Source organism: Sinohyriopsis cumingii, chromosome 3 (assembly GCF_028554795.1).
Source record: "Sinohyriopsis cumingii isolate HCF-2022 chromosome 3, ASM2855479v2, whole genome shotgun sequence".
Taxonomy (NCBI): domain Eukaryota; kingdom Metazoa; phylum Mollusca; class Bivalvia; order Unionida; family Unionidae; genus Sinohyriopsis; species Sinohyriopsis cumingii.
This window is the reverse complement of record NC_142963.1, coordinates 94,330,065-94,345,668: the sequence shown is the minus strand read 5'-3', so window position 1 is coordinate 94,345,668 and position 15,604 is coordinate 94,330,065. Positions and strand designations below refer to the sequence as shown.

Below are 15,604 nucleotides of genomic sequence, written 5' to 3'. Positions count from 1 at the left end.
TTACTGGATTGAAGAGGAGTACTTCGATAGTACATGTGATGTGCTGGAAAACGGGGTGTATTTGGACTGTAATCAAACTGCGAGTATTAGATTGAAGGCAGTGTTCGGATAGTATATATGATGTTTCAGATTGCAGTGGTGTTTGCTAGTAGATGGAGGATAAAAAAAATCGAGCATTACCATTCCCTTTTGTCCCCATAACCACTTTTGTCCCATTAACACCATTCCCATGCTGAACCTATGGAAACATTTAAAATAGGATTTACCCTTGTCGCCCCTACAAAACACACACACACACAATGATTTCCAGTATAAATGTTTATTAAACTATTCAAATTATAATTCTAGGTGATTTCCTGGAGATGCATCAATAACATCCATAGTGTTCGTTGTTATGGGTTTAGTGCCACCTTTCAGTATATTATATATATGGCTGACAATTTATTTGCTGGAGGAAACATACGGATAACAACCACCACGCTGATAGAGGTGAGATGCCAGTGATCTGTAAAGGAAACGACTTCGACCACTCGGTCATCCGGGGTCCCCTCCGTCCCATTTGCTTCGCATCTCTTTACTAGCATGTTATGTACATACAGCAAGGGATTGACACAGGATAAAACTAATTTCCAGGGATTAAAGAGGAGATCATTTTTTCCTATTAACTGCGGAGTGTTGAAACTATTTTCGATATTCTTGCCATTACAAGTATATTTTCAAATTAGTTATTGTGTTGGGCATATTTGATTTTTTGGCACCATTTTCATTTCGATCCAACAAGATATCACAAGACATCTGGTGGAAACTCCACGATGATACGATTTTCCGTTTTTGGAGGCGCAATGATAACAAAACAAATTCATAAAGCTGACCCCTAGTGGACATAATTTAAATCAGATTGGCACCATTTTTATTCAGTACCAACTAGATATGGTAATACGTCTTTTAGTGAAAGCACAATGCCGATATGACCAAACATTTAGAAGAAATGCTGAAAACAAGATTTTCAACATGGCCATTGTGGCAATCATATTAGAACTGGGATCAGCACCATTTTCATTTATAACCAAATAGACATCCCTAGAAGTCTTTAAGTGAAAACCATAAGCTGATATGACCATTCATTCAGAAGAAATAGTGATACAGAGGATTTCAAGATGACCACTGTGGCAAGCATAATGAATGTCTGATTGGCACCATCAGAACGATCTAGATGTCATAATAAGTTATTTAGTAAAACCTCATATTGACATAATCATTCATTCAGAAGGAAGAGTGATAACAATATTTTAAAGATAACCGCTGTTGTGGCTATACTGGACATCGTATCGGCACCTATTTCATTGTGGACCAGCTTTAACATGGGGGGGGGGAATGCGTCTGTGTTAAGTTTTATTGCAATCCTCAACGAGTAACGACAACAAACTTGATGTAACGGACTGAAGGACGACAGATAGCAGACCATCCCATACACTCGTCTGCTCCAAGACAAGCGGAGATAAACAAAACCTGAATGTTCCAGTCGTTCTCATGAATATGTGTAGAAAATTGGACTTTTTGTGCTCGTAAATGCAGTCACTGAATAGAATTACACAGATACAACTAAATTTCAAGAACAGAACTTCAAAGCAGGTCAATGGCTGATGGAAGTTGGACCAGAGACCGTGATGACTGTGTCTGTATTTTAAAACATGGCTGCAAGCATGACAAATAGAAGAACTCAGTGACTGGTTGTATTGAATTGGTTAGTTATTATTAAGTTTTAAAAATTCAATATTTCATTGTTTATGCTACCAAGTTACCCTGGATTTTCTTTAGGGTTACAATGCATGCAGACATGTGCATTCTAACTGAGCAAATGAAGAATGTAAATACCATCTATCCTCGCTTATAAGTCGAGTCCAATTGCAAACAACATAGACCCTGATATGCTGTCTCACAATACACGATAGTTCAGGGTCTATGCTGTTTGTTCTAATGATTACTCGTAACAAACTGCTTAGACAGATCTGCCGGCGTTTTTATTCCACAGCAGGTCTGCCTCTGTGCATCTTGTAGTTGGACCGAATTTATAAGGTAATATAGATATTTATTTAACACATTTCAATTCATTGCATCCAGTTAAAATGTAGCGCGACTAGGCGTTATGTGTAAACAACAAAGCAAGTTGGAAAAGACATTAGAAAATGTCAGGGACTTTATGTAAGTAGAAACAAGAACTACTGTGACAATTTAGCAAATGCAGTCGGATGAAATAAAGACAAGAAGATCGAAGATATAGAGCGACTTTAATGACTACTGATGAGAAGCGTTTGAATGTACATTAACAGCCCGGTATTTATAAACTGAAAATTAATCATCATATTAGTTGAAATATTCTTAATTAGCCTGAAGACTAGCAGTATGAATTTATCATTTTCTTTCTTCTATATTTTTACCTTTACACCTCATGAGATTCCATACTTAATAAACTTTTAATCACTGCAAAACAGTGGGGATATACAAGTCTCGTCGACTCAAAATAACCTCGTTGAAATTCTGAGAAATTACTTGCTTAATGATTGTCATCGAATTCCCAAACCTTTCTGACCAATCTAATGAAATGTGTTCGGTACTAAAGATTGAAACTTTGTGGGCTTTTGCAATTCGTGCTCAACACTTGTAAGCAAAACTTTAAGTAGACCGATAACAAGTTTGATTACAGGATTGAATTTATCAATTTTGTCATGTCTTCCTTATTAAATCATGTAGAAATTTTATGTTAAAAAAAATAGAGCTGATAAATTCACCGAAAGTTTTATGAAATCAAAATATATAGGATAGGGTTACTAATAAACCTAGTCTCAAAACGAATCCGATCTCTCGTTCTTCATTAACATGTATATTGCCAAAATTAACTACTGTGTTGTGTTGGAGAAATTCTAATAATAATGCAAAGGTCTGACAATTCGTAATTATATCTTATGAATTTCTGAGTAAATATTATTGATATTGTCGTCTTCAGCATGATAACAAATTTGTGTTGTGACCAGGCAAATATGAAGGAATTCACAAGTCACAAACTGATATTTTCCAAACACTGCGAAAGTAGTTGCAAAAATGCATCTAGCATTAATATTGCACTTAAATGTCAGCATAAATAAAGTCATTCTTGGCAAATATATTTACAACTCGTATTATGAAACAAAACAAAGAACAAATTATTGCTTTTTGGTAATAGAAAAAAAATAGCTGTCCGATAACTTGACATTTGTTACAATTATTACACACTCTAGGCAACTTCAATGTCAGAAACTCGTGCACAAAACAATTACAAAATAAAAAAGTAAATAAGGCACCTATGAAACTTCTTGTTGCATAAAATACATAACACAGACACAAGCACGCAGACGACTTTTAACTACAATTAACAGTACGTTTTCAGCATGTATTAACGACCAGGTAAACACAGGTCAACAACACAAAACTTAAGGTCGTGAGAACGTACCAATAGCAGAAAGATTTGCACCTATGAAACTTCTTGTTGCATCAAATACACAAAAGAAACAAGTGTGCAGACGACTTTTAGCTACAGTTAACACTATGTTTTCCGCATGTATTAGACCAGGTAAACACGAGTCAAAAATGACAAAATAAAGGTGATGAGAACCTACCCAATTTCATGAAGACTTGATGACATGTCATCAATCCAAACAAAAAGTAGTTGTAACCTTAAAAATTGACTTGTTTCTTCCTATTTTTTGAAAGCTGTCTAAATAACACAAACGAATAAATTAAGTCTTTTTGTTGGCTGCAACAACTTCAAACTAGTTACTTTCATATACTTGTTTCGTTACATTACATAGTTCTGGCATCTTACCGTTGTATATTCTCGCTACCAAATCTCACAGAACGATAATTATCACAACCATTACCTCTTAACCTTTTAGCGAGACTAGTAAAGAAGATAGTCGATGTTCCATCCATACCACCTTCGATGACTTTGAGTGAAACAATGTGACGGGTTGATGGGTGTGGAAACATTCAAAGACTTTTTGCAAATGGAAGCAAACCATTTTTAATGCATTATACTTATTCTCTTCTTGCCCATGCGAAAAAGGTTCAAAGATATCAACACTGAGGTAGAAGAAGTAACTACAAGAAGAATATCAAGTAACAAGATCTTGCACTTTGACCTTTCAATAAATGAATACAAACAATACCTTGTACCTTAAATATACTTCCTTCCTCAACATAAAAAGCATAATACGCTAAGAAAAGGTGTATATTAATCAAAAGTTGCTAAGTCTATTTGTGTTAAATGTCTACTGTATATTCATTCCACTATGTATGCGATAACTTTATATCTATGTATACCGCTATCCAGTCTTCTTCGTTAAATAAATATACCGTGCAATAATAATAATTCAATCCATGTCTAGATTCGTGACTTTACAGCCTTTCCATTAGGGCTTTTTTTTGACTGCTTGTTATTGATTTAACGCCATTTTTCAGTACACAATAGACTATACATGGCGGGCAGTATACACGATGGAGGACGAACCCGGGGAAAACCCCGGGGAAAGCCACCAACCTATGGGAAGCTACTGGCAAGCTTTCTCGCATATCCATTTTGGCCGAGCCGAGATTCAAACCGATGGGGACAGAGTTGAAATATATAGGCGAGCGCCTTAGACGACTGTTCCACCCCGGGTCCTTCTTTCACAAAATAAAACCAATACGACCAAAGCCATTTTGCTCGAACCATTAAAATTGAAAAAGCAATGCTATATACATTTAAAGACCAGCGTTTTATATATATTTATTTCACGTGCATGAGTATTCCTGTTACTGTCTCGTTAACGGAGCACAAACTAAACAAAAAAAAAATTCTTACATAGAAGATATGTGCATTCGTCAAGAGAAACCGAAAGTAAACGTGTTTACGACATCCAAGTTCAAAATACTGCATACCTCTTAGGTCAAGTTCCAGACGCACGCTTATATCAAACCGATTAAACTCGACAAGCCGTATTCTTGATAAAGCTTCGAAATAGGAATAAATTAACAATAAATATCTGCAAATTCTCAAAATAAATAAAATACTCAAATATTCATGGCAAGATCGGCCCTTAAAAGAAACACGGAAATCGATTTATTTTATGGGCCACTACATGATCATTTTACTTGCAACATAACAATAATACATTCTTTCAGTATTGCTAAAACTATGTGAAACATCTTGGAAACTTTCTGCATCACAAAAAAAGAAATGAAATGAATGGAGTTGTGCAATAAATGGAAATATATTAGCATTATCGAAACTCATTTGATGTGCCTTATGTACTGGCTGACAAATTAACTCCAACTGCAAACAAGGTGGATCCTGATATGCCATCCCATAATACTCTGGTGTGCAGTTTGTTAGGAGTAATCAGTAGAATAAACAATACAGACACTGATCTGCTGGCTCATGCGACAGTAGATCATGGTCTGTGTTGCTTGCAGTCGGATTCGACTTGTAAGCGAATGCACACCGTACTCTCCATATTATCTCTCCAATGAAATTTTCCATGAAGAATATTGTCGTATGGTTCTAAGTGACTACATCAAACTGTCCGTGAAATAATGTACATGGTATATATAGAGAGATCCCTCGTGATTGTACTGGAAAGATAAGTGTGGTGATTAAAAATTGAATATATTCGAACCAATGCTTCTCCCTGTTTTGACATACTGGAACACAGTAGCATATATTTGTTCAGATAATCAAACGGTATATGCGTGTATTTAATTTCGTGTAGCACAATGTATATAAATACAAGGAGAACGTGCGACGAAAAGGCCCAAGACGTTCCGATTGCTAAAATTGCTAACATTGTGGTAATGTTTGGAGCAAAACAGTAACACATTAACATCGAGTACCGGTTCCAACATAAAACAACAAAATGATATTTATACAAATTTAACAGTTCTGTAAGCATTCATTCGATAACATTCAAATGTATTCAATCGAACTCGGGCCAAACTAAGAAAACAGCAAGCACTACCATTAGGAAATACTAGTACATACTGCAAGACGGCATGTGCATGATTTAATAACTAATAATGTGTACACTAACCCAAAATGATCTACTATAAATTTCATAGTCTTTAAGCAAAGTATAATTAAAAGTCTGTGCTGGGATTCTCGTCCACCCTTACAGGTCGTGTGACTTGCTTTTTGGGCGATTTCTGGGCGGGTTCCTTAGGAATAACTTTTGGTGACTGTGGTTTTCCTCTTTTGATTACATTCAACTTGGGCCCGACGAATCCCGTTGAGGCGGGTTCTGAAAAACACATGAAATGCAGTGTCGATTTCAATAACACACTATAATGAATTTAGGTTTTCAGTGTAAAGCAAGATTGTTCACAGTGATCTAAATCGGCAGCTAAAAGTTAGTTCAAATTGTTTTTAATTGTAAAATCTAGCTTTGTTAAATCTCCAAGAAATAGACCATCGAAGATCAAGAAGCTTTTCTACGAGAATAAAATGTCAGTTTTTATTTTGTTATGAAGGTTTGTATTTTATTCAATAAACAATGAACGGATTATTAGAATGCAAACAAACTGACGAGATTTGAGAATAAACCATAAATTATTTGTATTTTTTATGAACATTTGTAATTTAGGTATTCTAGAATTTAAATACAGCATTGTATTTTTCAATACGGATATTATCTGAATTGATCTGTATCTATAAACATATGTATTAGACTTATCTAATTTTGAACATTACACATAAAATCAGAATATCACACCTTTTAATTGACACTTCAAATGTCACTGTCCTCTGAAGAAAATATATGGATGATTTAATTTTCTTAATTTAATCGATCTTTAGCTCTGTTTTAAAAGAATACAAACGTCGTCTAATTCTTTTCAGCAATCAGTTGTTAATTTGCATCTCCGTATGCATGCTAGACAAGCCATAATAATCTGAATGAATCATTCAAATCGAATACCATTTGTTTTTGTGGCCTCTGCGTTCTCGTCTCCGACGGAGATCTGAAGTGCCCGGAAGGCTTTTGAAGGAATACTTCCGCCCTTGTACCGTTTGTCTGCAAGGTCCTCTGGACTCAGAGTGTCCGGCAGGCCGTCATCTTCTGTGTCCTCGGACGTCTTGACCAGATGTTCCTCGGCTGTGGCTAAAGTAGAAATTAAGTATTTTGGCGACCAACAGACAGCGCATGAAACAAAAGTAGCATCTTATTTTCGCTCCTAGATGAGATGTTCCAAAGATCTTGTACCTAACATGTGATTGTGACTCGGTAAGTGAATACGTCAAGTTTCATGAACTTAGTATTTTGTTTTGCTACCTTGGAATCATTGACAAACATTTTAACAGATGCAATTTGCACAATTCGTTCATACAACAACAGGCTGAGAAAGTATGAGACTAAAAAAGCCACCAATCGAACTGCAAGTGCGCCAACTTCGATTAATCTCAGACGCCATAACAATCAAATCAATTCGTTAGCGGCAGATCCGCGAGATGCAACCTTATTGTTGACCTCGGTCGCAGTGAGGAACATTTACATGTACTATATAACAGATTTTACAATACCTTACAATCAAGTGATATACATACCTCTAATGGGAAGAAAGGATTATGACTTCTAAGAACAATTACGTACACTATAGAGACAAAATTCTATCCGATTAAAATAATGTTACATTTTTGTGATGCCTAGTATAGTTGTGGTAACTGGTCATCAAATGAGATTTTCTGCTTGGTTTCAAACTGCTGCTTTCAACAATCACAATTTGGAAAGAGACAATTCAAATCGCAAAACTAAAAATCTTGCTAAAAATCTCTAAGTTGCGTAAGGTCGCCAAAGCAAACATGTTTTATTTATCATATCGGAAATATTTTAAAATTCTCTTTTGAGAACATGATGTCAAAGTTTTCAACGGTGTTGCTGATGCTTAAATAAAAAGCGGAGATTACTGGTTACTAGAGTTTGAGACGACTGACTGAAACAATAGTAGTTAACAAACGTTACCTGAAAACAAAATAATAAGCTCTCGTGTACACATTAAACTTCAGAATATCATAACACTGATGTAAAAGGTGAAAACTGTAATGTTGAGATTTAATAGACTTACAGGAGGTTGTAAACAAGGTCATATTAATGTTTTGTCGAGTTTTTCATAGGATGCGTAAACAAAAAATATTTTAACGACATCGTCGATGGTGTATTAAATAAGTACATGCATCTTTAAATATATGGGTTCTTCTTTTGTTTTTTGGGGAGGGGCGATTAACTAAACTTAATTATTTAAGACATAACTAAGTTTATCACTTCCGCAATGTAAAATAACATCATCCATGTCTGAAGTACCATCCTCCCTTTCTAGAATATGTAAATCGTCTCAGTCAAAGTCACTTTATATACCATGCGCAACAGCGCCTTCATTGTTTTCTTTGACATTCACCAATATACAACATTTGAGAAGGATCGGAAGAGAGCCTCCGGCAATAGTGATAGGTACGTATGACATAATTAAGATTATCCCCCTTCCCAACAAAACAATCTTATTATCAGTAATACGTTTATATCTGCCAATATGTTCATGCTGAATTTGTCCTTAACAAGAGTAGCTGCTGCTGTGTTGGGCTTAACGCTATTTTTCAGCACAAGATAGGGTATATGTGACGGTCAGAAGAACCACCGATTCGCGAGAAGTTACTGACAGCTTTCTCACCCACAATGACCGAACCTGAAACTCGAACCCACGTGGACAGAGGCGAGAAGGCACTGACTAGTAAAGGCGAGCTCTTCAGACCCTCTGCCACCCGGGACCCATCCATAAGGAGAGGATGATGGTCTGCGTGCCCACTTGTATAGCCCAGCCACTCGATTGATGTTATACAGCAGTGTCTGTGTCACGGGTTTTTCTGCGACTATTGGATTCGGAGAAAAAAAAATACATTGACTCTGGTTTGCTAATGAACGAAGGTGAAAAAAATCGTATGCGATCGCCAAAACGCAGCCTTCAGAACGTACTTTAAAGGTGCGTAATTGAAATAAGCTCAAGAGGTAGCGATAGACTTTACTTCATGGGCCTTTATCGGATTGAATGAGATACCACTAAGCTCTCCTGATGGTGAGTGAAATCCGTCTGGAGATGGTGGATGCTGGAATATCAGCCGTGCCCTTCATGGGCAGAAAAAGACTTCTTCCTAACCTTCTTTCTCTCTTTAACAAATGCTAAATAGAATCCAAGTTCCCAAGCTGGGCAATCTTAATAGTATTTGTCATCGATACGACTATCACCGGGGATGGAAGTTGTAAGGAAAGCTGGTGTTTTGCAAGTAAACCTGGCTCACATTACAGTGGGGAAAAAATCATACTTCCCATTGAATGAAAGACGTCTGTCATCCATTTATGAAGTATGTAGCTCGCTTCTTCTAGGCGCTACCCTACAACTGTAACAAACATAGTTTTAAGTGCACGATTTTCAAAACAAGCCCCACTCAAAAGATTCTCAAGGGGTTTTAATCAAGGCCCACAAAACACACAGTAGCCTCCACCTTGGCACCACTGAGCGAGACACTTGTTTAAGTAGTTCGATGTACTTAATAAGATCCACCAAATGAAGATTTTAGCCAATGGACAGACTTTTAGAAAATTTTAAAGTGTTTGAAAGTGCAGCCTTATAACCTTTATTCAGAGATCGAACAGAAAGTTTACTCATAAAGGAAGAGTAGAAAATATCTTACTGCAGCAAGAGAGAAGCAGCTAGGATTAAATCATTGCATATCGCACCAATCACAAAAGATTGTCCGTTTTGCGTCGTAGTTCTTAGATTTAGAATGTCCCAGGTCCTGGGCGATGCAGTCAACCTTGTTACAAAACTTCGCCATACAGGTAGATAACTTGAGATGAACTAAGCATGAGGTTGGAGAATATGAGGACTGGTGTGAAAAAGAGTACACACTGGGTTAGTTGAGGAGGTCGCTGAACCCAGACGCATGGTACTATCAGGACATTCTGATTTGTGCATGCTCTATCCTTGTGAATTGTCTGAATAATCAATCCGAACGTATAAGCGAACAATCGATTCCACTTCAGGCTAAAGGCGTCCATGCTCTTCTCTGGGACTTGTGACATAGAAAACGGAAGCTTCTTGGTGAGTTTTGTTGCAAACAGTTGCAACAGTGGTGCAAAACAACCTCGGTCGTCTGAGATAAGCAGCAACCAATATGGTGCTTAAAACCATGACGTAGTGACCTTGTCATGATCTATCTGCCCAGCCGAGAAGGTGTCTGAGTCGATGTAAATGTTCTAAGATATCCTAGAGCGCGGGATGGTACATCTAGCAATGACGAAGGTCTATTCCATTGCGGATAGGATATGCTACACAACAGTGACAGGTACAAGTATTACTGATATAAATATTGCATTTCTTTGGAGAACAACTAATACTCCCATATTAGATGGTTAGTGATAACTGTACCATCAAAGAAAAGAAGAAAAAACGCCCTTAAAATCCGGCATATTCAATATTTGCGAATGGACATGTATGTGTGTGTGATTTGGATTGTTAACGTAGCTCTAACAAGTTTGCAGTCATATCGCTACAATGTCTGCAATGTGGAAGTTTATAGTGATGGACATAGTGCCTCAGACATGTAGCATGGTGTACCACCCAGTCTCACAAGATGACACCAGACTGACCAGTCCTAACACTAACTTCTTAATCTGAGCGCCTAGCAAGGCAGCGGTTAGTACCATTTTTATAAATCTTGGGTATGACTCGGCAAGGGTTTGAACCAGCGATCTTTCGAATCCAAGGCGGACGCTCTGATCAGTAGGCCACTGGAGCGGTGCGAATGGACACTCGATACATAAGGTTCTATTTGAGTCATTCAGATATTGGCAATCTTTAAGCATCTGAATATTGGCCAAGTTGATGAGTGAATTGGCAGAAGCGTACGCCTGTAGATACAAATAATCACTGAAAAAGGTAGATACAGTGCATTATAAACACAAGATATGCCTTTTTTAAAAAATCGGCTCAAATTATTATCTATGCACACTAAATGATCTATTGTTGGTCCATTTACAGCTATGTAGCGGTCTAATTATCAAGCAAAAAGGTCTAGGCCGACTGTTCACATTTATTCGCGAGACAAGTCTATCCAAATATCACTTTTGAGAAGTTTCACACAAATTTTGCAAAAAATAGCGGAAATAAAATATTTCATATGGTTTTAGAAACTCTTCAATGACTTGGAGATCCTGCAGTTTTTACTTTGTTAACGCCAGCAATACGACAGCAAGTAAAATAAAACTAGACAGTTGATAGAAAAACAAAGGCACTCATACATCTTATTCTTCTTATTCCTTTCTTAAATATTTGTGCTGCATCGTGTATCTTTTGTGCCGTTTCCATCTTTAGAAAGGCCTAAAAACAAATGCAGTGTAATATATGATGTGGATATAATTGTTTTAAATTCATATGACCTTAATTGGAGAGAAGAGCAGGTTTATGTGCTGATTAACAGGAATATCCAGTTATGATCACAAATTTTCATATCAATGGGTCCAGATAAAATTATGCCTCGTTTCATTTTTGGATAAAGCATTATTATTTGTATTTGTCACAGCGACATACGTTAGTAATTTAGTCTTCTCAAATGTCAGGAACATATTTAAAGACCGATTTGTGAAACTGTAAAGTGGATTAAAAGACCAAACATGGACATTGTCATCCTATAATCAAAGAATAATCTAAAAGGATATTCCTGGAATAGTGAATATATAGAGACTGACAAAATACTACAAACGTTTCAGTGCTTAAGCTAAATAATGTGTCGTCTTTAGTAAGCAGCATTATGTATAAACTATAGTCATGGTATTGACCTGAATGCAGGCTTCCAATATACTTTATTCTCGCAAGAACATCTCTCGCATCTCATGTCAACTCCTGTTTTATGCCAGAATATAATCTGTATCCAAAACCACTTACCCCGCTTGTAACACGACAACGAAGGCTACCATATAGACTTGCTTATAAGAGGAGTTCAACTGCAAAGAATATATACCCTGTTGTGCCGTCGTGTAACGAGCCGGCAAGTGTCAGGGCCTATAGTTTGTTCTGCTGATTACTCGGGTCCCCGGTCTAATGTGCTTGCCTTTATAGATCACAACTCACCTCTTAACCGCGATGGTATGCCAAAAAGCTTTGCAAGAAGCTTGTCGTGGGTTTTTGTTTCTTCCCGGGATATTCCCGGGTTCTTCATCCACGAAATATGCTGGCTGATATGCATAGCCACTACATTGCTGAAAAATGGTGTTAAACGTCACAAAACCAAATCTACTGATTTATTTTCAAGAAACTGCATAGAACCTGGTTATTATGCGATTGCAGAACTGGGTCTGTATAATTTGCATTTAGACTCGACCTGTATGTGAGTATGCACAGTACCTCAATTATATAGCACGTGAGCAACTTAAACTGCAATGTCTAATCAGTATAGAGAAACGATGCCAAATTCACCAGTAGGGAAACTTTGGTAAAGTGAAGATCTGGCTACAATCCCTACCCCAAAGATAGTGATGATGGAAATACATGAAAATGTTGATAAAAACAACAACAAAAACTATGAACATGGAGATCATGTGTCATTCATGCAAGGTTTCCATAAGAAAAATAGATAGGTCAAAAACAATTAAAAGGAAATAGGAACAAAGTGCGAGAAAACAGATGTAGCTCAAGAAACCAAATAGCTATACCAATATATTGCTCTTACAAAGAACATAAAAGTAGAAGCGACGGAACAAATATTGAACAACTCCATGTCATTCATAGGTAATCTATCTATCGCTAGGCATACAGTATTTTTGTGAACCGTTCTGTCATTCCAATGGACTAAAGCCAAATACAATTCGAATAAAAAGCTTATTTGTTATTTAAATACATTGATGTATTCTTACGCGCATTTTGTTCTTCATTTTCTGTCCAATTCTTTAAAACCTTGAAGGACGGGGACGGGAAATGTGCTCCGCGGTATCTTATCGATGCTTCATTGTAGTTCCCTACACTGTCTGGTTGGTCCTCTGTAAAAGAACCAATTAAATTCAATTGCCTTATTGCATCATGTCCCCCACCCAAACGTTTGATTTAATGTAACCAATGTTATGCAATAATATTATACATATTCACATTTTAATTACATGAAATTAAAAGTCAAAATGAGAACTTGTGGTTGTCGAAGTCTTTATATAAACGCTAAATGAGCATACTTAATACTTGTACAACACGTTTGATGACAAACACTTTGTCACAGTCTTTAGGGTCTATAACGGTATTTTTTCTTTGTTTTCATTTCAATCATTAGCTGGGTTTGCTGACAAGTACACAATTATTGGATGAATCAAACCCCGTGTTTTGCATACGAAGTACGCTAAAGAAGCCGATGTGGCCATTCTATTGTTCAAAGCCCAAAACATAAAACTATATAAATCTGGCTTGGAATTAAAAAAACGTATAACAAAAGTACTTGCTAATGTTGTTCCGAAGTTCTGAATACAGGTTATGTAATTCTGTCCACTTGAAATTGTCACTTTCTTTACCAGATATTTCTTAATCCCATTTTGAACTTGCTTGTAAGATTTATTGATACTTTATTTTGCTAAGGAATGCATTGTGTCCTTTTTACAGACCTGTGCTAGAACACACGCAGCAAAATAATTCTGTAAGCTTTTTCTTACCAATCTCAAAATTCACAAATGTTCACTGTTAAAACACATTTTCAATTAAATTTTATACTAGCATATTTTAAAACAAAAACATAACATTTCTCCCTCGAAGGGAAATGCGTTATACGCTTTCACACAAGAGATTCACATATGCTTCCAAAAAAGTTTTTGACTTGTTTCTTTTTCCAAATATCGTTATAAGAAGATTTAACGAACACATATTTCCATATGGAAGAAAATATCGAGTCACATGAAGCGATCAAATCAAGCATGATGCCCTGTTAAAGAAAACATGCACAAAAAGGCAGGCTAACAATAAAATTCCTGAAGCTTAGTCGTACAAATCCAACTTCACACAACGGAACTAAGCTTTATAATCAATATGTACCATCTTCCATAATAAATGTTTTGGGTTAAATCGGTTATAATATTACTGACCTGGAAATTGTATATATAGTATTTCTCATCCTTTAGTGAGACGTAAATGTGTGCAGAACAAGCCGCCTCAGCATCCAGTGTGTGTGTGCCTTTCACTTATTTCAAATTATATTCAAATGTAAATGCTTTCGAATGTTGTTCTCTTCATTTAATTGTTCTCTTTATTGTCATTTCTTTTATAGAAAATATAAATGAACCATATTCAATAATATATTACTGATCCCATCTGGCTTGAAAACAGATGTGTCAGAGACATTATATAAAAGATGTACATAATTCTTGCGAAATTGTAATCCCCCCACCCCAACAAAGGCGTTCAACAGTTCTCTTCCTTGTAATTATAATCAAAAGGTAATAACGTGACCTCTTAATAATTTTAAAAATATGGGTCTAATTCTTGCAATTTATCGCAAAAAAGGGGGTCGAATGGGTACAGTCTATTAAAAAAAAATGTATAAAATTACCTGCGTTAGGACTTTGACCATAATGACCCGTTATTTTAGATTTATTGTGACAAATGTTTGGACTATTATAGTCATTTAAAGTAATTTCCATCTGCCATAGTTCAAACACTTCACCAGCAAACTACCACTTTAGAGGTCATGTTTAGTGAGCAACCATTTTGGAAATATCTTACCATTGTCTTGCTGTTGGTTAGATTTGTCAGCTGAGGACTCGTCACCAACCTCTGGCGCCCCTGTGATTTTGTTCAGCACCTGGAAAGCACGTGAAGGAATGTCCGACTTCTTGTGCAATCCAGTGAAGCGCATTTCGTCATCGATTGAATTGTGACGCAACAGTGGGTCACGTTGTTGGCGTGGCTTACGGCCTAAGTCAAGAGCAAGCAAAAGACAGATGAGGACACCATGCAAATGCAAATCACGAGAGCATCTACAGAACAGGACAATGAAAATGTAAATTCAACATTTTTTAAATGCATGCATTCCATTTAAATATATTAATATCGCTTTCACTCTTTCGAAGCGCCAGTTGATTTCTGTCTCCCTAACTCGTATTTTCCTTATTCATTGTTTAAGGACTATTACAATATTAGATGCTTGTAAAGTAGTAGGAAAGAGCGACAACCAACAAGTTTTGTAAAATTCAACAAATAATTTGTTTCCGTAGAACAAAGTGAAAATTTTAAAAAGAACATACTGTATTGCGAATTAGATCCAAATAGTCCAAAAGGTTCTATCACCAGTTCTAATGAGTAAAGTTCTAATTAAATTCCACTAATGAATCCGTCGATGTGTCTATAGTCTTTAAAATACTAACGTACCAGTACCCTGAAGTGTGATGATGTGCTACAAGTCTTCTAATTAATCCCAATAATGTATGTCCAAATGTCTTTGTCAGAGTTCACTATAATTCATAAATTAATGTTGGTAATTTTTCCAGGGGCTGCATTTTCGAGCGTCGTATTTCACCGTCCG

The 15,604-nt window shown here is 36.4% G+C and overlaps 1 protein-coding gene across 7 annotated transcripts in view; it reads right to left on the bottom strand.

Annotated features, from left to right (window-relative positions):
* Nucleotides 1-2,271: 2,271 nt before the first annotated feature.
* LOC149803315 (uncharacterized) overlaps nt 2,272-15,604 on the bottom strand; it is a 58,805-nt gene continuing 45,472 nt past the window's right edge. For 5 of the 7 annotated variants that reach the window (XM_089953016.1, XM_089953017.1, XM_089953014.1 and 2 more), the window contains 4 exons: nt 14,806-14,997; nt 12,966-13,088; nt 6,984-7,166; nt 2,272-6,308 (listed from right to left, as the gene is read on the bottom strand). In XM_089953016.1, coding sequence (XP_089809142.1) covers nt 6,148-6,308; nt 6,984-7,166; nt 12,966-13,088; nt 14,806-14,997 — 659 coding nt within the window. In that variant the 3' untranslated portion in view covers nt 2,272-6,147. The remainder of the gene's footprint in view (nt 6,309-6,983; nt 7,167-12,965; nt 13,089-14,805; nt 14,998-15,604) is intronic. The other 2 variants (XM_089953018.1, XM_089953019.1) reach the window with 1 other exon arrangement.